A 24653-nucleotide genomic window follows, 5' to 3' on the forward strand; every position below is an offset into this window, starting at 1 on the left:
AATTGGTCAACAGCATTACCAATATGCAGCTCTGCCATTTGGCCTTTCAAGCGCCCCTAGAGTCTTCACAAAGACTATGATTGTGGTTGCGGCCTTCCTCCGTCTCATGGGTATCTCCATCTACCCGTACATCGACGATTGGCTCTTGGTAGCATCCTCCAAGGACACCCTGGTCTCAAATATCAATGAGACACTGGTACTCCTGGAAAACCTGGGCCTACAAGTCAATCTGGAAAAGTCTCAACTTCAACCAGTCCAGAAAATACAGTACGTCGGTGCCCTACTAGATTCCAACAATTGCATGGCTCACCTGCCACAAAACAGAGTGGCAGACATCATTCCCCTAGCCACTGTCATCCGTACCCAACCTTCAGTTACGGCTTTCCAAATACAGAGGTTACTCGGCCTTATGGCCGCTACTACGTCAGTCCTGGTCTTTGCCAGATTAAAAATGCGTCACCTACAACTATGGTTTATCCGCAACTTCGAACCAAACGAAAACGGCACATAAACTTCCTGGAACTGCTTGCAATACAGTTCGCTGTCACCAGTTTCCTACCTCTGATCAAGGGGAAATGTGTTACAGTCCTCATGGACAACACCACTGCCCTCAGTTATGTCAACAAGCAAGGGGGCACTGTCTCCCTATGCCTTTGCAACCTTGCCATCCAATTATGGGACTTCTGCATCACCCACGACGTCTTCCTAGTCGCCACGCACATCCCGGGGCACATGAATGTACAGGCAGACCACCTGAGTCGAGCAGGACTCAGTCTCCACGAGTGGGAAATGAATCCAACGTACCTTCTTCCACTCTTCCGAAGGTGGGGAGTTCCCCAAATAGATGTTTTTGCCACCAGAGCGAACAAAAAGTGCCCTCTGTTCTGCACCCAAGATGGCAGGGACCCACAGTCTCTAGGGGATGGTCTCCTCTATCCATGGTCCAGAGGGTTTCTCTGCCTCTTCCCTCCGCTGCCCCTGCTTCTTAGAGTGGTCCGCAAAATCATCACCGACAGAGCGGACTGCATCCTCATAACCCCTTGGTGGCCGCGGCAACCATGGTTCTCAACCATCCTCCACCTGTCAGTGGGGGTCTACCACCAATTTACTCCGGCACAGGACCTCCAGTTCCTATCCGAGTCCCCTCTCCTATACCACGATGTGCCATGAATGAAGTTGACAGCCTGGAGAGTAGCATCAACAGCTTTTGCACCCGCATAGCAAATGTCTTGCTAAACTCCAGAAAGTCCACTACGCGAAAGTCGTATCATTATAAGTGGCAAAAATTCTGTTCCTACTTGGGTGACGATGCCCCTTGAGCCACCTCTGCAGGTCTCGAGAAAGTTTTCAAATTCCTCCTGTCTCTCGCTGACTCGGGACTTCCACATTTCTCGTTAACGGTTTATTTGGCCGCACTTTCGGCCTACCATGTTCAAGTTGAGGGATGCACACTGTTCTCGCATCCAGTTTCTAAACATTTTTTGAAGGAACTGTTGCACCTCTACCCTCCCATCAAAACTCCTGTCGTCCCCTGGGACCTTCCCCTGGTCCTTCGCCAACTCACCAGGAAACCTTTTGAGTTGCTCGCAAATTGCGACCTAAAATTCCTGTCGTGGAAAACGGCCTTTCTGGTTGCTGTCACTTCAGCAAGGCGAGTTGGAGAAATACTGGCATTCAGACATGACACTCCTTACTTGTCCTTTTTGCCAGATGGCGTCTGCCTCGTACCTGAGATCTCGTTCCTGCCAAAGGTAGTGTCAGAATTCCACCTACAGGCAGAGGTCTTCCTCCCGGATTTCTTCCCGGCTCCGACATCCTCAGAGGACAGACTGTTACACACGTTGGATGCGAAGCATGCACTTCTGTTCTACCTGACTCCCAACTGTTCGTCTCCTATGCACCAGCAAGACTGGGGACTCGCATCACGGCTCAGCGTCTCTCAAAGTGGATTGTGGGTCTCATCCGCCTCTGCTACCTGATCGCCAAACAGCCATTGCCAGGCCCAATCAGGGCCCATTCTACTCGAGCTGTTGCGGCTTCCCACTGCCTTCCTCCAGGGAGTTCCCCTGACGGACATTTGCAGAGCAGCAACGTGGGCTACATCTAACACCTTCATAAGGCACTATGCCCTAGACGTCCGAAAGAACTCTAGTACCAACATGGGATGTCACATCTTATCTTCGGCTACGCAGTAAGGACCTGCCAGCACCCTCCTCCAGGTAGGCCACTGCTCGGATTTGCGGCGGTTCGAAGGAACTGGCGGGATGTCGGTGCCCACCCCCTGGGCATGCACGGTGGGGTTCCTGCGCATGCCCGAGGGACTGGGTGCGAAAATCCATTAAAGAGCTTGCTACAATGCCGATCGATCCAGCGCATGCGCACTAGATCCCATGGGTGTGAATGCACAGATGACCACTCGAAGATCATCAGTTACAGGTAAGCAACCTGTTTTTTAAGCTCTTTTATAGAAGGTATGACTTTTGATTTCCAACGTTTTGCAACAAGTATTCTAGCCGCTGTTAATATATAGACAATTATATAAGTGTTGTCTTTTATTTTATCAGGTATCATATTAAGTAAATATGTTTCTGGTGTTAAAGGGATATTAATTTTTAATATATCTAAAAATATCTTATAGATTTTTTCCAGAAAATTTGGATTTTGTCACATCTCCACCATATGTGGATGTATGAGCCTATATTCCTTTTGCATCTCCAGCAGATATTGGATGATCTCGGGAAGCATTTCGCAATTTTTTCGGGAGTCCAATGCCATTTATAGAATAATTTATATATATTCTCCTTATAGGGGGTCGCTCTCATATATTTTAAAGCTTTCCAGGTTTTTAGCCATTGATCTGTTTCTATTGAGTGGCCAATCTCATTCATTGATGTTTTTATGGTCTCGGTTTGTAAAAAATCGTCTAATAATTTTTAATACAACTTCTGGATTAATTTATCGCTTGATGAGAGCCATATTTTATCAATTTCATTTGGACTTGTATAAAATCCATTTTTAAAATCTTCATTATATCTTGATTTCAGTACATTTTTTTCCCACCAGGAGAGATCTATGTTTTGTTTTAATAACATCTCATCTGATTTCAGTTCCATTTTTTAATTTAGTAAATTACCATAGGTTTCTTTGTTTTTTCCTATTATTAATGTGGGTTTTGCAAATGCCTCTATAGGTGAAATCCACATTGGTATTTTAGTATAGTTTTTGTCTTTTATTAAGTTCCAGACTTAATAGTTATATTAAGTTATATGTGTATGGAAATTGGAATGATTTTTTTTCTTTTCCATGCCATAAATAGACGTGCCATCCCATTACTAAATCCCTCCCTGAGGGTTAGATGTACCGGGTTGGGCCACCTGACAGATAAAATCTCCCCCCACAAGGGTGTTAGGCAGGGGTGTATGTTGGCACCAGCTCTCTTCAACTTCTACATTAATGATGTTGCTGGATATCTTAATGGTACAGATCTCCATCCACCCAAATTGGCCCAGCGCCCTATTCCTATACTTTTATATGCTGACGACGCTGTTATTCTTTCTAGAACTTCAATTGGCCTGAGAAGGGCATTAAATAGATTTGCCAGTTATTGTAGTGATCAGAAATTGATTATTAACGATGGCCTTTGGCAGGAGACCTAAGTTAAGAAAGTGGAGTATAAATGATCAGAATCTTGAACAGGTAACCAACTTCCGTTACCTTGGTATGATTATCCAAGCCTCGGGCTCTAAGTTCGCTCATAGTCAGGCAGCAGCATGTACGGGTGATAAATCCGCCCAAGGTATTCTCAAGTTTTTCCGTTCTACAGGGGGCTATTTTGTGCCAGCAGCACTGAAACTCTTTAAGGCTAAAACATTAGCCCAGATGCTCTATGGGACGCTACTGGGAGTGACATCTTCTTGCTATGCCCCACTAGAGCTGGTTCAATCGAAATTTTTGAGATCTACTCCAAGGTGTGTTACAAATGCAATGGTACGGCTAGAGACTGGCATGATGAAAGTTGAAGCCAAGATCACCTTGTACTCTATTTTTCTTTGGTTAAAGATAAACCTAAATCCATGTGGCCTTGTGCCCTTAATCCTGATTGACGATTACCAATCTGAATGGCTGACCCATACTATTCGGAAAATTACACTACTAGGGTTTTCCCCCAAAGAGCTTTTGGAAAGGGGGGACGTTCAAGCTAAGCTAGTGGTCAGGCAGAGGATTGAAGATATTGAACGCCAACTGGACGTACAGGCGACCCCTGCCTTTTTAGCGCCTTACAGTAAGAGATAGAATCCCAGGAACATGTCTTCCTGAGATACCCAATATATAACGAAGCTCGCACAAAATGTATTGGTCCCCTCTTGGTTGGCTCCTCTGATCAGGATAAGATAGAGAAATTACTTTCAAACCCTGACCATACAGCGATACACCAGATAGCAAAATTCTGTTTTCTGGTTGTAAAAGCTCATCAGTGTTCAGGTAGCCACTTGGGTTAGATTCCCTCCCAAATAACTGATTTTTTTTATTCTCGTTCTTTTATCTTTTTAAGACTAAATTTTGTCCTTTTTACATTGTATTGTTGGTTTTAGATTTTAAAATGCTTGTATAATTTTACATAAATAGATTCACCATCTGGACATTTTAGATATTGAAATCCAGACATTGCAAAATTTTGCTCCTTGGTCGTAAAAGCTCATCAGTGTTCTGGTTGCCACTTGGGATAGGACTGTTTGATTTTAAATCTTATTGCCTTTTTTGTCATTCTATTTTACTCCTTTTAAATGTGTTTCATTGCAGCGTATTCCTAAGTCTGGTTTTAGTGATCAAAATGACTGCATAATGTTGTTCCTTAGTAACCTTGTTTTTTTTAAGGTAGTTTTACCATTTGGTTATTGTAAGTTACTTCTATGGTTTTTTATAATTGCTGGCTATGCGCTGTAACAATAAAATTCATTCATTCATTACTAAATCAAATCCCTCTAGAGCTAATGTCCTTATATCTTCTAATATAGCCCATTCCCTAATCCATCCCATGGAGGCTGCAAAATAATATAATTGCCAATCATCCATTCTGCTTTCAAGCTTCCTTCTGTTTCAGAATTTCCCAGTGAACCGGAAGCACCGAGGCGGGGTATTGCAAAACACAAGTAGCTCAGCATTGTGTTTTAGTGGAGGATACCTTTGTCTTTCTGTGATCTTTTTTTTGTTGTTGTTAGTCTACTGTGGTAGCAGCTGCTTCCATGGATCTTGCAGACCATTTTCTGTAGTTGAAAGAAGTCTGTTGGGTCAGGATCAAACGCTCTTCTCTGAGCACCTCTTGCATGAGAGGGTGACATTGCAGTACCTTCAGAGAAGGCAAGACCTTGGCTGTACTGCATTCTCGATACCAGCAGAACATAATGTGAATGGCTGGTTACTGTTGGTGAGTTTACAATGAAGTTGCTTGCACAGAGGACAGCCACAGCATGTGGGTGAAGTACTTGAAGGAAAAAACAAACAGTAGCTCTCTCTCAGCCTATGAATACATAAATATTTTTCTTTTGATGATCTGCTTGTTGCTTTCAAAGGAAGCGAGCGGCCTGCAAATCTGTGAATGGTTCTCATAAATACAAAGGGAATTCCAAGGATGTCAAACCCCCTGACCTTTGGATCCATCATGAGAGGCTGGAGCTGAAGCCCATAGACAAATCTCCAGATCCCAACCCGATCATGACGGACACCCCAATCCCTCGTAATTCCCAAGACATTACCCCAGTCGATAACTCTATGGACAGCAATATCCATCAAAGACGGAATTCTTACAGGGGTGAGTTTTGGTCATGTCCAAGCTAAATTTTATACATAGTGTTTATTGTACAGTCAGAGATTATTTGTAACTCATAGATTGTAAGTAAATATATCTTGCTAAGGTTCTCTGTTTTGTTAACTAATTTTATTTTTTTTATTTGAACATTTATATCCTGTCTTTTCTCTTGGTTCAAGGCAGCTTGCAATAATAGTTAGAGCATCCCCAGTTAAAACCATAGCAAGCCCCAAACCCCTTCCCCTCTCCCAAAGGTGCCTGCTATTGAACCCGCTCCCCCAAAAGCCTTGGCAAACAGGCAGGGCATGCAGTGCCTCCTGACAATCTCCAAGGAAGGAGGGGTCTCCTCTCACTTTTTCAGGGAGCCCATTCCATAGAGCCAGAGCTATGATGGAAAAGGCCGAGGCCCTGGTTGATGCCAGCTGGGATATCCAGCAGATGGCTGCCAGAGGACTGTAGAAGGCGCAGATGAACATGTGGAAGGAGAGGGTCCTTCAGATTTGTAGGTCCCAGATGGTGAAGGGCTTTAAAGGCTATAACCGGCACCTTGAATTGAGTTCAGAATTCAGACTGGCAGCTAGTGTAGCTGTTTCAAAATGAGCAACATATGTTCCTGGTGGCTAGCTCCTGACCAGCAGTCAGGCTGCCACATTCTGGACCAGTTGTAGTTTCTTCAGGGGCAACCCCACATACAGCATGTTTCAGTAATTCAGCTGTGAGGTTATAGAGTTACGAATCAGCATGGCCAGAACAACTAAGTCCAGATAATGAGAAAGTTGGTGAATAAGATGGAGCTGAGAAAAGGTACTTCTTGGGCCACCATGCCACCCTGCTCTGCAAAAGCTAACATTACTCCACCTGTGACAAGGGGGTTCAGTCCCTCTAGAGCAGAGGTGACAAACTCATTTGTCATGAGGGCTGGACCTGACGTAAATGTCACTTTTTGGGGCCGGGCCATGTGCGCCATAAAATATAATGCCAGGTGCCAGAGACATAAACTGTATAAAGGGCAGCAGCTGGTAAGCTCTGAGTTGGTATATCCTCACTGCAAGGCCTCATGGGTCTCCTTGAGTGTAATGCTCATGTATATATGCACTGAAGGGAAGTCGTGGCATGGACTCCTGGCGTGAAAGACCAGAGGGCAGAAGTTAGTGGGATTAGTTTGAATGAAGGGCAGCCTTCTCCCAGCTCTGCTTATGGTTCGTTCTCTCTCTCTCTCTCTCTCTCTGTTGTGGATTTGTTCTGATGATTTCCCATTGAAATTTTGAGAAACTGCACAAAACAGGCCCTGTAGAGAGAGGCTTCTTTTTAGGGATTGTGTGGCAGTTGTGGAAGGGAGGCAGAGGAGCTGCTTTTGGCGTGTTCATTTAGATCAGGGGTGTCAAACATGCGGCCCAGTGGCTGGACCAGGCCCCCAGAGAGCTTCTATCAGGCCCGCAGTGGAACTGGCTGTCTTCTGCTCCTTCTTCCAGTTCTGCTGCTGCGGCGTCATCGTAGGTTTACAGCTTACAGATACACACCTGAACAGCATACTCAAGATTGCAACAGCACAGACATTTTGATAAAATAATTCACAGCAAGAGGTGTCAGTTATCAGACACTGTTAAATAAGCAAAATGTTGCAAGAGAGCTAATGTTTTTAGCATGTTTTTATTTTAAGTAAAAAAAAGCCCTCTGTTTTTGTGTCCTTTATAAAGTCTATATCTCCGCTACCTGGCATTACATTTTATGACACACGTGGCCCGGCCCAACAAGGTCTCATTTCTGTCAAATCCAGCCCTCTTAACAAATGAGTTTGACACCCCTGATTTAGATCTTGCTAGGAACTGTCCAGCTGTGTTTCTGAATAGCTGCTCCTTTTGAAATAATCTCACAAACATCAGTCTTGCTGCCTGTTGTTTCTCCAGAAGTTATTCCTTATCGCAGTGCCAGCCTTTGTTACAGAAACCAAAACTGAGAAACCAGTTCAAAACCTGCACAAATCCAAATAAATACATTTAAAGAGGCCATTTTAATAGAAAGTCTTTTCTAATTTTGCTGAATGCCTTGCATCCGAGGCGAGAAGCTGCACGCAGGATCTTGCAACTCATGTAGCTTACCTGGAAATGATGTGTATGTATTGCCTAGTAGAGGCTCTTAGCTACCATAAAGAGCCTTTTAATAAAAAAAATGTTGTACATTATTCCCTATTGCACCTTCTTGTTGGTGGGGTGTCATGAAGGAGCTGGGCGTGGCCCTGTGCAACTTCTTTTGTTCTTTCTGCAGGGCACGAGTCAGAAGACAGCATGTCCACGCTTGCTGGGCGAAGGGGGATGAGACCCAAAATGATGATGCCGTTCGACTCTCAGCCGCCTCAGCGTAAGTCCAGCCTCGGTGATTAGCCGCCAAGCTTCCTTGAGTCAGACCCATCTACAGTTCATCCCTTGTATTAAATGGGGCAGGGGAAGGCACTATGGGGAAGGTGCTCTGAATCTTGGCTTCCGCCTGAATTCATTTCAAAACTAGGAAGAGGCAGGTGCTGTTGTTGCATACATTGGAGCGAAAGTTCATAAAGAAAGCGTAATATGCCATTGATCTGGAAAGAATGTAAAGCTGGAGTGTCAGGCGACAGCATCTCCCTACAATTGTTGCCCTTCTAGTTCCAGGCCACTGTTACAGCTGGAGCTGCGTGGCATTTTCAGAAAGCCGCCTGTTCTCCATTACAAATTAGTTCCAGGAGGAGGCTGCTTGTGGGGGAGAAGAAACAAGAGGAGGAGTGTTTACCTTCCTCCCACCTGGCCAGGACTCCAGAACTGTATTTGGAGTGGGAATGTGGGCTGGCGAGGGAGTTGGGGGAAGGAGGGAGGGAGGGGAAGGCTCTTCAGCAAAAAAAAAAAAAGCGGTGAGCATCTCAGGCCATGATCTTAAGACCTTGCCTTGTCAGCCTCCTGTGTGAAATACTGAGCAAGTATGTTCAGATTTAGAGCAAGGGCTGCAAACTGGACTTCCTTGGGAAGAAGAGGCAAAAACTGGAAGCAACCTGTTGATGGCACAAGAACCAGCAGTTGTTTAAATGGGGCTCTAGCACCAGTCATAGCACAGGCAGGGAGCAGACAGGCAGTGTGGGAGTTGTATTTACAGAGCTGCAGATCAATTTTAGTTGGTGCACAAGGTGAAGGATGAAAATGAACAAAAGTCATGTGCTGCTTACAAGACAAGGCCTTAAGATCCCCCTCTCCTTTAACATCTAGTCTGTTGAAAAGTTCTGAAGGACTTGAAAACTGGCACACTGTTTTGTGTTGTTTTTACTTGGTCTTGACCAGAGATATTACATTGCTTTTGGTCTTAGATTTTGCTTTGGGCCAACGCAGCTCCGTGCAGCCTCTTCCTACATAAAACATTTCCCCGGTTATTTTCTCTTATGCCTGTATTTGTAGCAAGCACACACAGCTAAGTTCTCTGTGCCTGTGACTTAGCCTCAGGGCAAGGAAAGGTAAACAGAAGGAGATAATTGCTCCTTCCAAAGACAAAAGCCATACACAGTAAGCCTTGATCTGGGGGTGGGGGTGGGGGGAGGAATGCAGGTATAGTTTTCTTGACAAGACAGAGAAGCAGGATTCTGGTCCAAGATAACCTGCTCCGTACTTGGAGGAGAGTTTAATCAGCAATGAGCTGATTATGTCAAACGGATCTTTAGGTTATTATTCTTAAATGCTGCTTCATGCTGCAGATCAGGAGCTTTGACACCTCGTGTACTTCCATGACTATTTCCCCCAACAGTTATTTTTTAACCATCATGTAAGCAAAGGGGGTTGCAATTTAAAGGGGGGAAGCTAATGCACAGTAGAGGGGCTACTTAACTTTCCCATCATGTAGTTATACCACAAAAAATTCGGAATCCCAAGCTGGTGAACAGCAGAGATATTTGTTTATTTTCCTCAGCTGTGGTAAAAGCAGCTTGTCACCCCTGGGTCACCTGGGGCAGTTTGCGGTACAGACCTCATCAACAGATCGCCTTGTGGTCAAGCCTGACTGGAATAAAATGAGATGTGACACAGGCTCATGTGACCCAAGTGAAACACAGCAACTCTCCAGTGATACTTGCTCACATCCCTTTAAGCAGTCAGTTTATCTCTGCCCAGTCATGTGCATACATCTCACTCGTGTAAGCAGAAAACTGAATATGTTGTAGGCACTTCCACAAACCAATGGTCTCCATTAACTAGGGTATGTTTTTTTGAACTCTGCGTTATGGGTACACTGGGAAATACAGAATTCTGAGATAAATCAGGCAGATGATGGCCGATTGCTGCCAGAGGACGTACTGATGGCCGCGGGCACAGACGGCTTTAAAAGGGGATCAGACAGATTCACGGGGGACAGCTACTAGCCATGGTGACTAAAGGGAACCTCCACATTCAGAGCCAGTTTGGTGTAGCGGTTAAGAGTGCAGACTCTAATCTGGGAGAACCGGGTTTGATTCCCCACTCCTCCACATGCAGCTGCTGGTGTGACCTTGGGTCAGTCACAAGTTCTCTCAGAGCTGTTCTCTCACAAGCAGTCCTCAAAAGAGTTCTCTCAACCCCACCTATCTCACAGGGTGTCTGTTGTGGGGAGGGGAAGGGAACGGAGATTGTAAACTGCTTGGAGACTCCAAGTGAAGGGCGGGATATAAATCTGATCCCCCCCTCCCGGAGGCAACATCAGGGCAAGGTGTTGGCTTCTATGCCCTGTTGTTGGACCACCAGTGGAGCTGGTTGGCCACTATGTGAGACAGGATGCTGTACTAAATGGACCCTCACTGGTCTGATCCAGCAGGGCTCTTCTTGCATTCAGAGCGAAGGGACAGCAAGAGCCTGACCATAGCTCTCAACAGCAGTGTCTCTGAAGTGTGTGCGATATCTTGCCTCCAATCCCATGAGTGTGAGCATTAGCAGTAGACACTAGTGCAGGGGTGGAAATGATTGTTCCTATTCCTTCAGTGGCACAAACTAAAATATTTTTTTAATAGCAGCATACATTTAATTTAGGTATGCTGCTAGTAAAATGCCATATCTGTTCAGGGAAGGATTTCATGTGCTTGTTTTTTGGGGGGGGGCTGGGAATAAAATGGGGCAAAGTGAACAGGGGGATTTAAACAGTGAAGGGCGCAAGACAACAGGCATGAAGAGGAAAAGGAAGGGATTGGCTGTAGTTGACAGTATAGGAGAAATTGTGTGGAGAGACAGAAACCACAAGGTGGAGGTAAATATTTTTTTTAGTTGATTATGAAGAAACAAAATACTCCTAATTAATGTGATCCAAATTAGTCACTTTGACCTAAAAACTCAGAAGCCTTGGAAGCTGCGAAGAAACCAAATTCTCTATGCAACGCTAATATACAAAAACGTTTGTTTACAGAAAACCAGAGCAGAATATCTGCATTTCCCTAGACTGTGGGGAATGGGATAAACACACACCTCACATGGGCATCAGGACACTGTGACTATCCTGAGGATCATCTGTTTAAAAATAATTTATCATGTAACAGAAAATATTTTACCATTGCATCGTCCTTAACCTTGCTATATTTTAAGCTGGCAGAAAATGCAGCTGTGCAGTTTCCGATTTCCCTTCAGGGTGGTGGTGATCTGTTTTTTTTAAAAATATATATATTTGTTTTAGGTGTGTTTTTTTTAATCATAATTTGTTTTCTTTTTTCTGTGCTGTTTGGTTCTTCTGCTTTGGCCTTGCGTAGGCATAGCTCCTGCCCTGCCCTGGATAACCCCAGGCTGGCCCGATCTCATCAGATCTCAGAAACTAAGCAGGGTCGGCCCTGGCTAGTATGTGGATGGGAGACCACCAAAGAATACCAGGGTCGTGACATGGAGGCAGACAATGGCAAACCACCTCTGAACACCTCTTGCCTCGAAAACTCCCTTACAGGGTCACCATAAGTCAGCTGTGACTCGATGGCAAGGAAGAAGAAGAGGAGGAAGAAGAAGACACGGCACCTAACCTTGTTAACAGAAACCCTGGTTAAAAAATTGGCTGCAAGCCTCGATATGAAGCCATGGCTTGCAGAAACCATGGCAGGGTCATGTTTGCCATTATCTGTAGTGACGAAGCAAACCATGGTTAGCATTAACCATGGTTACTCATTATGGCTCTTCTGGGCTCCTTTCCTTAATTTGCTGCTGTTCCGATTTCTGATTTTTATCATTCTTTTCTCTTCCACCTTCCCCATGTTTGTTTCCAACTTACTTTTTTTGTTGCAAAATTTGTTTTTGTCTTTTTGTGACTGACCTTGCAAACATTTATGTATACCGTTGTACTTTACTAAGATGTGAAATTCTAAACTATGAGCTTAGGCGTAGCAAATATTTGATCTAGTCAAAATTGGATCGGACTTGTGTTTGCACGGAGCTTGCCCTTACAGGTGCCATTACATTTCCAGGGAGTTCAGTCCTCTTTTCCTGCAACAGTTTTACACAAGTTGAGTTCACATTCAACTCACACTGGCTCATTTCCGAAAAGAACACGTTTCTTTAAGGAAGTATATGGAAATACGTCGCTCTTGGTGCAGAGGGTTCAGAGAAGGCAAATGTAATGTAGTGCAGGACAAAAAGCCGGAGGCTGAGATTCTTGCATCCCACGACCCTGCAGATTTCATGGCAAAATGGACTGTATTGTTCCTTGGATCCTGTCTTGCATTGTTGGTGAATGGGTGGGGTGGGGGGGCGCACTGCTGGGTGCGTGCTGTTTTGTCTGTGTTAAGCATTTTTCTGTCTTGTGTTCATTCGCAGCTGTGATTAGTGCTCATCCCATCCATTCCCTTGATAACCCCCACCATCATTTCCACTCCGGCAGCCTCGCTTCTCCAACCTGCAGCTATCTCCATCATCAGGCAAATCCATGGCCAGTTGGCCCATCCGTGTCCCATTCAGACAGGGCTAATTCCACAGGTGAGAAGAGTGACCTGGGCACGGGTGTTTGGAAGGAAGCCATTGAGTGAAAGAGAGGCGGAGACGAGAACCTCTGAGGACATCACTCTCCCGTGTTGCTTTTTTGTTGGGGGAGGGAAGGGCGTTTGTATGGTCTTCCTAGAGATGTTGGATTGCATTTACCAGGAAACAAGTTCTAGCAAGCTCAGTAGGACTTGTTTTCTGTGCACGTGTGCGCAGTATCGGGCTGCTGGCTTTTGCAGTTTCCCTTTTCTGTTCCCCGCATTGTAGACATTGTTTGATGTGTTTGCTTAGACGTTATTGCAGAGTTGTGCTGAAGCCATGCTTTAATGTGTAATTGTTGGACGCCTTCATCAACTCGAGTCCTGGGTACAGCGCTTGCCATTTCAGTGCTGGAACTGAACCGAGCCAGGAGCAAGGAAATCAGCTTTCCCAGAGTTAGGAACAAACCATAGTCCTTTCAAAAGTTTGTATCAGACGAACGCTTCCCATGTTACAAAAAAAGAGGGTAGCAATGCCTTTTTAAAGAGGTTGTTTTGTAACTTACACACCGAAGGCCTGCCTTTCCTGTCTAATCTGCAGTTGGCATTTAATCAAGCACAGCATGAACATTATTAAGGTACTGATAAATTGTGCTTAAGCAGCAGATTAGTTACACAAGCAGGCATTTTCTGTTTTAAGAGCCAAGGATTAGTTTGGCTTCTTGAAGTACATGTAGAAAATCTTGACAGTTGCTTCTCAAGGGGTTCAGCCCTTAAAAAGCTTGAGGCACTGTTAGCTGCACCGGGTTGCGCTTTGGGGAAATCATCCAGCTAGAGTTAAAAATGGTTAAGATTTCTTGCTACAGAATCCCAGACCTGTGGACGGCTGATCGTTCTGAATGGTAAATAAGGCCCCGCTGTCAGCAGAGGATTGCATCCAAGTGTCCCAGTTGCCGGGGGGGGGGGGGGGGGGTTTTTAGGGTTTTTTTTTTTTAAAAAAAAAAAAATCAAGCACATTATGACAGGCATATATACAAGGACTGCTGTGTCTGAGGCATTATTGCTGTGCCATGCCCTCTATGTGAAACACATAAAGGAGAAAAGAAGCAAGATCCACTTGTAGTACTACACGGTATTTGTATGGCCGTGGAGAAATTATATGACCCTAGATCAGGGGTCCCCAACATGGTGCCCACGGGCACCATGTCACCCACTGACCACCTTCCTTGGTGCCTGCCAAGTGTTTTGAGGAAGCGGGTGGGGCCAGGTGAGCTTCTTGCCCAGCAGGGCTTCTGGTTGGCCACTGGAGAGGTTAGAGTAATGTTGCTTCAGCAACAGCTGTCATCACAGTGTTGGTTTTAATCTCTTACTCCTCGTTCCTGGTGTATTTTTTAAATTACCCCTCCGTTCCCCTGCGCTTGGGCTTCAGCCGTTTCACGGTTGCGCCCTCTGCCCTGTGTCACAATCCCAAAGGTGCCTACAGATTCGGAAAAAGTTGGGGACCCCTGCCCTAGATGTTCAGTGGCTGACACGTCCTGAACTCTTAATTTGGTTCGACCCAAAGTTGGATGTCGGTCCTCCGTCTCTCCAGATCAGAATTTAAATTAGCTTCATTCCTGGGCCATCTGTTAAGGATGTGAACAGATAAAGCTGCAAAACGACTTTGTTGTCAAAGGTAATCTCTTGTTTAATTAGAGCGCTAATGACTTTTCTTTATACCACTGAGCTAAGTAAACTTTGGTAATGGACTGACTGCCATATGCACCTCTTAAAATAACACCCGTAACAGGGAAATAGACAGGGTCTAAAGTACCTGCACCTAGCAGCACTGACAGGATGAAGCCTGGGAACTTTTCCAATTAAGAAAGTGGCTCTCTAGCTAAAGATAGATGAGGGAGAAAGCGGTCTTTTAAATCAGCACATGTTTTTAGACTCTGCAAGGAAGTATTGGTGTGAAGCAAGACCCGGGCAGAAAGGGTCAGCAGCCCTGTCTCAAAAGGATCTTGCCCAGACAGTGAAACGGAAGGCAGCCTAGGGGTTCACATGAGTGCATTCAGCGGACTGGAGGTTCCTATCTTTCTTCTTCAAGCAGCTGGACTTGCTCAGTATGTAAGACCCACTGCGAGGCGACCATTTAACTACCTAGTTCCAATAAAGATATCTGGCAAAAGAATCTGCAGGGACTCGAGTGTTAGCGGGACAGTTCCACGGAAGTAAGAAAAGGAACTTTCCATTTCTTCCCTAACGTAGAATCTGTTCGGAACACACCGAGCACAGATACCATGCCAGCCTCCTCGTCTCAAACGTGTTGTACTGACCACCAAGAGCCAGAAAGTGCCACAGGACCTTATCTACCCAGTACTCAGGAGGAGGAGCCGGGCCAGAACCTCCCTACCGCCCACGTGCGTCCCTCCCACCCTCTGAAGAGCTTCGCTGTGCCAGCGGTCCCACCCATGGGGGCAACCTACGACCCGGCCTTGCCAAGCACACCTTTGTTATCCCAGCAAGGTGAGTACCGGCAAATGGATGCTGCAGAAAGAAGGGGCAGTTGAAAGGTCTTGCCAAACAGGGGAAGGCGGGGAGATAGCAGAGGAGAGGAGAGTTGCCTCTTGGTTAATGGTGTGAGAGGACATCATTTTACTTCCAGTGTTGTGGGTTTAAAGCAAGGCTCCCCAACGTGGTGCCTGTGGCTGCCATGGCACCCACTGGTACCTTTTCCGGTTCCTGCCCAGGTGTCTTTAGAAAATGGGCAGGGCCAGGTAGGGCTTTTGCCCAGCAAGGCTTCTGATTGAGCCCTGGAGAGCTGACGGACTCTGCAGATGTTTAAATATGTTCTTTGGCAGCAGCTGTCACGACAGCACGAGGATCTTCACTGTGTGACTGAAGGTAAGCTGCAGCAGCCATTTTGTGCCTGGCTCCGCCTCCTGCGGTAGCCATTTTGTGGCTGGCTCAACCTGCGGCAGCTATTTTGTGGCTGTGCCCACCACATCATGTCAGAATTCCAAAAATGACTGTAGGCTCAAAAAAGGTTGGGGTCCCCTGGTTTAAAACACTTCTCCTTGCTAGATTTTTTTAAAAGAAAAATTCCAAGATCGCCTTTTGGATTATTTTATCATCCCCTCCCCACCAAAAAAAGGGGGGGGGAAGGAGTTCTCTCAACTAGGGATAGATTTTATTGCCTAGTGAAACACCTTTGTTTCCGGGCCAGCTCTCAGTGTGAATCACCCTGACATTGCTATCTCCCCCCCCCCCCCCCACGGGGGACTAGTTGTTTGCCACGTGTAAGAAAACAAATGTAAGATGGTAAGTGATGACTGGGGGGGGGTGTCCTTGGCTTGTTAGTGTATATTTGGTACAGCTGCCAAGCAGGGCCAGCGAAACCCAAGTGGGCACCATTTCATATTCGGGGGATTCAAGGAGTCCTCCTCAGCAGCCGGCCAGATGGTGGCGGCTACAAGCATGGATGGCTTCAAAAGGGAATTAGATAAGCATATGGAGCAGAGGTCCATCCGTGGCTATTAGCCACAAGGTATAGATAGGGGCTCTGGGGCAGGTGATGCTCTGTCATCTTGGTGCTTGGGGGGGGTCAACAGTGGGAGGGCTTCTAGTGTCCTGGCCCCACTGGTGGACCTCCTGATGGCACCTGGTATTTCTGGCCACTGTGTGACACAGAGTGTTGGACTGGATGGGCCTTTGGCCTGATCCAACATTGGCGTCTCTTATGTTCTTATGATTTGCGACCCTCTCAGAACTATTTAAGATGCAATTTGAGATTTCTGGTCTTGCAAGAAATCTGGCAGGTATAAAATGGGGTGTTACCTAAGCAGAGCTTTCTGAGAGCCAACCACAGCAATGCTTGTGCTTAAGCCTCCAGCCATCCCGTTCATTCAGTGAAGACGGCATCCATTGGCACCCTAGGGAGAACTCGCCCCCCTATGCCGGTCGTGGTCCCAAGTGCCCCTGAAGTGCAGGAAACCACGAGGATGCTGGAAGACTCAGAAAGTGTAAGTGTACTCCCAGAAGGTAACGTAACCCTAATGAGTGTAAAATCAATCATAATTCAAATTAATTGCGTTTGAGAGAATTAATAAAATGACACTCCCCCCCCCCCCCCCCAGCTTAAAGCATTTGAATGAACCCTGTGTTAACTTTGTGGAATTATTTTTCTCCCCCCAATTAGTCTTTTGTCCTTTACAGGGAAGCATGATTATTTTACTTTATTGCCATTTGGGGAGTTCACTCTATAAATGCCATGACCTGGATGGTCACAGCTAGCTTGGCCTGATCAGATCTCAGACGCTAAGCAGGGTCGGCCCTGGTCAGTACGTGGATGGGAGACCACCAAGGAAGTCCAGGGTCGCTACGCATAGGCAGGCAAGGGCCAACCACCTCTGAACGTCTCTCGCCTTGAAAACCCCACCAGGGGTCATGATAAGTTGCTGCGACTTGATAGTGCTTTCCACCACCGTTCTGTAAGGACCACAGACCTTCATAAAATGCAAGCCACTTTCCCTGCTTAAAATGCATGTGATAACAGCAGGGCTCTGCGATATTTTTAAAATTCATTTGTAACATTTCATATTTTTTTTTTAGCAATGGCATGATTCCCATGGCAGTGTTTAAAGATTAAAATCAAGCCTTCGTGCAATAATCTGTATACCGTTAGCTGCGTGTGCCCATGATCTGCAGATAGCTAAATCTGTGGAACAGCACTGCACAGAGGCTAAAGAGGTTTTCCTGCATGCTTGGTGGACTCCCCAGGTGTGCAGGGAAAATCTGAAATAAAAAAAAATTAAAGGGGGGGTTTAAATCCCTGAGAAAGTAAGTTAGTGTGTTCTGTGCACAGCCGTAAAGGAATGCATCTAACTTTGGAGACGGTGGTGCTGGGGAGCTGCGGGGACAGCAGCTACGCAACCTGGGGTTCTGAGCTGGGTCTGGCGGCAGCTACACCACCCGGGAGATGTGCCAGGCATGCTGCCGCCAGAGCCCAGGAGCCACGCTAGGCATGTTGCCACTGGTGAAACAGCCTGGGAGTCATGCTGGCCACAGGCCCAGCAAGAAAGTGGGAAGGGAGATCCCGTCTCAGGCCTACACTTGTAATTCCTAACTACAAAACCAATGGATAAAAGATACCCTAGAAAGCTGCTGCCACTCAGAGTAGACAGTAGTGGGCTAGAAATTGCGTGGAATCTGTGTAGCCCATGGGCTCGTAATAGAACCAGTGTTCCCTCTAAGCTGAGTTAGTGTGAGCTAGCTCACAGTTTTTTAGCCTCTGGCTCACACATTTTTGTCTTCGCTCAGGAAGGATGGCTCCAGAGCAGACTAATTTATGCAGTAGCCAAATCGCTCGCTCACAAATTTAATGCCGGTAGCTCACAAAATAGAATTTTTGCTCACAAGACTCCACAGCTTAAGGGGAGCATTGCATAGAACGCTCCATGGTTGCGTTTCTTTTGAAAGTTTCTAACTCTCATGAAAAACTGGTATAAGATTGGGAACAAACAGAGAGAGTTCATCTTTTAGATATTTCTGAGGCCTTCCGTGAAAATGTTCCAATGCCTGGCCCAAGGTTTTCCCGTGGGTTCCAGTGTTTTAAAAGTCTAGTGGTCATAGAAAGTGCCGTAAAGTCACAGCTGATTTATGGCACCCCGTGGGGTTTTCCAGGCAAGGGACGTTCAGAGGTGGTTTGCTATTGCCTGCCTACGTGCCATGACCCTGGTATTCACTGGAGGTCTCCCATCAAAATACTAGCCAGGGCCGGCCCTCCTTAGCGTTGGAGATCTGATGAGATCAGGCTAGCCTGGGCTATCCAGTTTATTGAAGATTTTTTTTTTGAAAACAGAATCAAGTGCAGTTTGTCATCTTCCAGAAATATGAAAATAAGATGCAAATTTTGTTAACACACACAAGCAAATTGCTTCAGCAGTGGCATCCTCAGTAATGAGGGTCTTTCCCAGGTAGCCCCTTAAACGGAATATTTCCCCCACTAGGGGAAATGCCCATTGCGGGAGGAGGCAACGAGCCTAGGGAGAGCCGTCGGCTTGGGTCAAGGGGGCTGGGCCCGGTCCAGGCCGGCGGAGTCCCCTCCAATGCAGGGCCTGCAGCCTGGCCAGCGAAGGCCGCCCCGTGTGACGGAAGGCCAGTGTGGCCGTCAGAAAAAGGCCTCGCGCTTGGCGGGGCCACAATCTCGCCACACTGAAGGACTTTGCCTCTCACCGTCGGAGAGGTAGGAGAGCGAAGACGTGCGCGGTCAGGGCAAGTGCCTCAGGCCGCGCTGGATCGTCGTCGCGTGGTGCATGGAGGCGGTGGTCGGTGCGGCGGGAGGGGGGCTGCTGCCTACCAGTCCCCGGGCTCAGCGGCCGCCTCCCCCGTCCCTGAGGCCAGGCGGCCCCGGCGCAGGCCCCCCCCGCCACAGACGGTGGTGAAGCGAATGAGCTGCTCACAGTGGCGTCCACTCACAGCGTTCGCCTCCCGCCTCCCAGCCAATGGCACGCCAGCAGCCTTGAGCGGCAGCTGGTGGGCCAATGGCTGACGGTGCACATTTTTTCTCTGCTCCCTTACTCAATTATATATATAAGGAGAGATTCCTGAGACTCTCAGCCTGGCAAACGCACATTCCCAGCAAGTTTAAGAAAGCAACCGGTAGATGTCTAGAATCATATGTCAGGGTCCTGGGTATAAAACAGTTGATCGTTGTTGTTTTTTCTCTTTCCTCTTCCTGTTTTTTTTTACCCCTTCAGTCACACTTCTTTCTCATTAATTTACCTTCTCCGTGTTCGCATTTCTGATGCTACATTGTTTGTCTGGGGTTTGCGCACGTGCCTGATTCTGATGGTGCTGCTGCCCACCTCTGTCTCCTTGCATTGCTTGTTTTTGGAAAATCAAACAAAAAAAACAGTGGGATGGGGAACATCCAATTGCCTACAGCCATACCACCCTGAATACGCCCGATCTCGTCTGATCTCGGAAGCTAAGCAGGGTCGGGCCTGGTTAGTACTTGGATGGGAGACCGCCTGGGAATACCGGGTGTTGTAGGAACATCCAATTTCTGTAGTGACACGGGTTCATCTGTAAACGTGGCTTGGCTGCCCCCATATCAGAACCACTTGGCCACAGCTCCCTTCTCTCCCCCACCCCCCACCCCCCTTTCCCAGAACAGCGCAGCTCATCTTGTCCAGTAACCCTGTTAAATCTCCTGCAGAATTATGAACCGGATGAGCTGACCAAAGAGATGGCCCACCTGGAAGGACTCATGAAGGACCTTAATGCCATCACAACAGCATGACCACCTTCCCCAAGACATGACTCCAAACCCTGCTTTGCAGGACTCGGGACTTAGCCTTGGGGCACAAGGACAAGAAATTGTACAAAGACTGTAAAGGGAGAGAGACAGCACAAGAGGGACACGCCGCCAGCCGCAGGAGGAGCCGTGTGTCGCCTGCTGGTTTAGCCAAGTGAATTTTCTGTTCGTTCCCCTGAAGCAAACCTGTTGGGAAGTTGGATCCCACTTCCTGCTGTGACTCCCGCCCACAAGAGGAGGGGCTCGGGGCGGGGAGGGCCCTCGGGCTGATGAGATCCAGCGTCCAGGCAAAGAAGCGGACTTTGCGTTCATTTGAGTCGGGTTTCGTCTCGGTGCTGTGACCTTCCCTGCTTTTCTTTTTTTCCCTCCAGTGTTTGGACATTCACATTTATGTACAATTTTATTTGTGTGTTTTTATTTTATTGTATCTTTTTTTATTAAAAACGGGGGGGAAATATAATCTGCAGAACGGAAAAAAAAAGATTTGTGTTGTTTCCCACAGCCTAGACGGATGTTCGATTGCTTGTTCTGTTGTGTACAGGAACTCATTGCCAGTGTGGGTTGTTCAGGGTTTTTTCTTTCGTTTCTATTGTGTGTATAATGACATCACTTTCCAGCAGTTAATCCAAGGCCTTGGGGAGATGCTGCATTGCTCTTTGTAAGCTTTTTTTATTTTTATATTATAAATATTAAAAGCCTGACTAGATTTCTCTCTTCATCACTGTGAGATTTAACTGTTTGGATTGCAATGTGACCCTGACAAGACTTGTTGCTTCTTCTTCTTCTTTTCTTTTTGTGACGTTTCGGTGCGTGGCTGTGTGGGGTAGGAATGGAGCAAGAAGCCACCCAGTGGTAGGAGGTTTCACTGATTTCCAGGAAAGCTTTCTTCTGTCATTCACCCAGGTGGACAAATGGAACCAAGTAATCCCAAATGGAGCGAAAGGGAATGTCCTTGATGGGGGGGAGGGGTACTTCGCCCATACCTGGCTATCATTAGAATTGCCACTGACTGTATTTGGGGTTACTCAGTCCACGTGTTACCTTGTAAGTACATACATTGTCGCCATAGATCAGAACGACTGGATGCAAGCGTCTTTTCCCACAATACGCTGCGCAAGTTCGTCATTCAGCGTCTCTGGTTCACCAGACCACATTTTTCACCGAGAGCTTTCCTCTTTCGTAGCGCAGGGCCTTTTAAAATTTAAAATTCAGATACCACAGTTTGCTTTAGCAGCAGACTGTTGTTTGTTTTACGTTTCCTTTTGGACACCAGTGCCTCTTAACATTTACACTGCGTCTCGGGTTTCATTCCAGATCTTTGAATGTACAAAGGTCAGTTGTCGATCACACGAGGGACGCCTGTCTTCGTAGCTGTTGCCGCATCCCAAAGCACAAAAAGTGTTGGCCCGTTCCGTCCAAGGCCCGCTTATTACCATTCTGAACCCTGGGATAAGCCACAGTAGAATAAAATGTCTTTGGTGACTTGCAAAGAATTAAGAAACACGGGCACCCACCGATGCTTGTGACTCAGGTACAGTTCAAGCCAGAGAGAAAGAAGCTAAAAAGAGATTCCCGATCGGCTAGTTAAAGTGTTATTTAGTCTGGGCTCTCTGCTCATTTGCTGCCCAGTCTGACACCCCGGCACGTCCAATGTCACAACATTCTGGGACGATGACTTTAATATAAATGAGATGCAGTTATAAAAAACTCCTTTCCCCAAATTGCTTAAAAGGGCTAGGGAAGGGAGGGGATGACATTGGGAGGGGTGTGTGTGTGTGTGTGTGACAAATTTATTGTCTAAGCCATTTTCTATCAGGGTTGGTGCTAGTGATAGAGACCAAAACAGCCCATAGCTTTTCGCAGGCCTTGAATTCCTTTTAACCCTCACACCATTCACGTTACTAGAAAACTTGAGGTTCTGAACGCTCAGCTCCTCTTCCTCCATGACAAGGCAGCATCAGTTTCCATTGCCAAGAAGAGAAGAACGAATTATTTCGTGCCCATTAATACTCGTAACATTGCCGTGGTGAATCCATCCAACAACCTATTTTTTTAAAAAATTCCAGTTATATTAAAAGTCCCATAAAATGAAAACTAGTCTATATAGGTTAATATTCTGTCTTCCAGTGATAGCCACATCCCGATGCCCTGGGAGAAGCTCATATGTAGTTTTCTCTCTACTGTGTTCTTCATCCAAGCAAGTTGACTGCTCACTTGTTGGTGAGATGCCTGTCGTAGGACCCAGCTGGCATACCTGGAAAATAGGGCCTTTGTACAATTCCGGACAAAACAAAAATCCAGATATTGGCCTGGATCCCGATTATCAGATCTGTGTACGCACAGTGCAGTTTTAACAGACTTTATGTGAAAGGAAGGGGGAAAGGTCACACCATTCTTGTTTCCCATAAAACCAGAAATCACTTCCTAATGAGGCAGGCAGGGTAGGGTACGTTAAAAGCCCAACTGGCATTCGCAAATGGTGCAGTGCGGTTCTCTGGGATGGGGCCAGTTGGAGCCGGTCCAGAGCCCTGTTCAATTGGTGGTGGTTGTTTTTTTAAACCATAATCCTCTTCTTGTGATAGGAAATGTCCTGTGCGATCCTTTTCCATTGTACATAACAATGCTTTTGTTAAAGCGGATAATGAAATCTTTTGTCTCTGTTGGGTCCTTGCTTGTGTTCACTGGATTCAGTAGGCACACGTCCTCCACTCCTAAGATGTATACATTTCTATTCCTTGTCTATACCCAAAGAAACGCCATTGTGTGTATTCAGTATTCCCCCACAGCTGGGTTTTTTTGTGTGTGAATATATTGCTACTTGCATAGGAACACCATGAATGTCAAATATTGCCATGAATCTGGGGGAAAGGGGGCGGGGGATATTTTTAAAATATAATAAAACAACTGTTCAAAGTTGGTTTGTTTTTTTTAAAAAAAAGGTTAATAAAAAAAGGAATTGTTTATTCAAGTCATTGTACAAATATGTATTGCACTTTCTTCCGCCTTTTAACACTGTTTTTTACATATCTTGTGATTTTAAATTTGGGACATTGTGTATCTCTCGTAGTGTCATAGCCGAGCTGCTAAGGGGCAGCTTCCTCCTGAGGAATTTGGAGATTGGGGGGGGGGACAACAATGACACAAAGCTTTGTATATTGTTTTACAGTTTTGATGTAGGGGAACTCGGAGGGCTGCTGTAAACTTCTACCTTTCTGTACATTTTTTCCTCCTGTAGTATTTGCTGTATACATTATACATTTTTAATACTGTCATGTTTATTATTTGGTATTGGACATCCAATACACTTTTTTAACCTAATCAAATTCTCATTTGGTCTACAGAGTTGTGTTTTTCCCCCTACGACTTTGCCCTTCTAATTTTAACCATGATGGGAATCTTGCAACGGTGAATGTGTATGTGCCTCTACTTCATGCTGTCCATAAGAGACAAAGGGATTGGATCCTATCAGTTTCTCCACCCGATTGTGCCCGATTCCCCTCCTGGCTACAGCTCCCGTCCTCTGTGGCTTCCATTTTACACAAATCTCATTATCTCGAGCCTTCTCTGTGGTCAAAAGGGCCCCCTCTTCCCTAGTCCACCAGAGGAAAACCTGGTAGGATCCAACACCAAAAGTGCTTGACTTGCACGTAAATGAACCTTTAATAATTTTTTTAAGAAAGTAAGTGGGATCACATCCTGTTAGGTTTCTGGTCCATAAATGAAACACCCTCAAGGTAAGTGATTTACCAGAGTAATCAGCCACTTGTTTTGCTGAACCCAAAAAAATCCCAGCCATTTCAGAAGAGAATCGTAACACAACACACAGCGGCAGCACGGGAGGAAGTCTTCCAACACCGAAAACTCTCCTCCCCATTCTTTTGCATGAACCCCTGCGCCACAATCCTACAGAATGCCCCATTCGTCCCCTGCTTCATCGCTGCCAGTCAGCTTGGCTGAGCAATGTTCCCTTTCTTGCAGGCTGATCTCCTGAGAGTAGCACTTCCCAAGAGGATATGCGCACGAGTTCTCGTTCTGGATCACCGGACACCGGTATCTGTAAGGCTGTGTTTTGCTCAGTTTATCTGCCTCTTCCAGTTCATCTCCCCAGAACAGAACCCATTCCCAAGTCTGGCAAGGGGAGGGGGGGAGCTTCTCTGAGCTGTGTCCTCAGGAACTCGTCAGAAGAAACAGATTCAGATTTACCGTGTGTGTGTGTGTGTGTGTCTGTGTTATGTGTGTGTACACATGGTTCTAGAATTGGCATCAGCAGTGTTCCTGAACAAACAAGGAACCATAAACAGCAGTGTGGGTCAGTGTTCCCTCTAATCCGAGTTAGTGTGAGTTGGCTCACAGTTTTTTAGCCAGCTCACACATTTTTTATCTCAGGAAGGATGGCTCCAGGGCAAACTTAATTTATGCAGTAGCCAAATCGCTCGCTCACAACTTTCATTCCAGGAACTCACAAAGTAGAATTTTTGCTCACAAGACTCCACAGCGTAGAGGGAGCATTGGTGTGGGTGTCCAAACACCTTTTGCTTGGAGTTGGAAATGCAGAAGTTAAAAGAAGCTGTTGCACAGAATAACCTGCCCCTAGCCCTGCATACCTTTCTGCTTCAGTGGGGATATTTTCTTTCAGTACACTG

At 46.2% G+C, this 24653-nt stretch overlaps 1 protein-coding gene across 1 annotated transcript in view; it reads left to right on the top strand.

Annotated features, from left to right (window-relative positions):
- The window catches only part of NEO1 (neogenin 1), a 125172-nt gene extending 104538 nt beyond the window's left edge, over window positions 1-20634 (top strand). Inside the window, exons 25-30 of the mRNA XM_015425677.1 lie at window positions 5571-5809; window positions 8072-8164; window positions 12571-12729; window positions 14961-15218; window positions 16578-16714; window positions 19912-20634. Coding sequence (XP_015281163.1) covers window positions 5571-5809; window positions 8072-8164; window positions 12571-12729; window positions 14961-15218; window positions 16578-16714; window positions 19912-19995 — 970 coding nt within the window. The 3' untranslated portion in view covers window positions 19996-20634. The remainder of the gene's footprint in view (window positions 1-5570; window positions 5810-8071; window positions 8165-12570; window positions 12730-14960; window positions 15219-16577; window positions 16715-19911) is intronic.
- Window positions 20635-24653: the final 4019 nt, after the last annotated feature.

The sequence above is a fragment of the Gekko japonicus genome, unplaced genomic scaffold, assembly GCF_001447785.1.
Source record: "Gekko japonicus isolate JY-2015 unplaced genomic scaffold, Gekko_japonicus_V1.1 scaffold1259, whole genome shotgun sequence".
NCBI classification, from domain to species: domain Eukaryota; kingdom Metazoa; phylum Chordata; class Lepidosauria; order Squamata; family Gekkonidae; genus Gekko; species Gekko japonicus.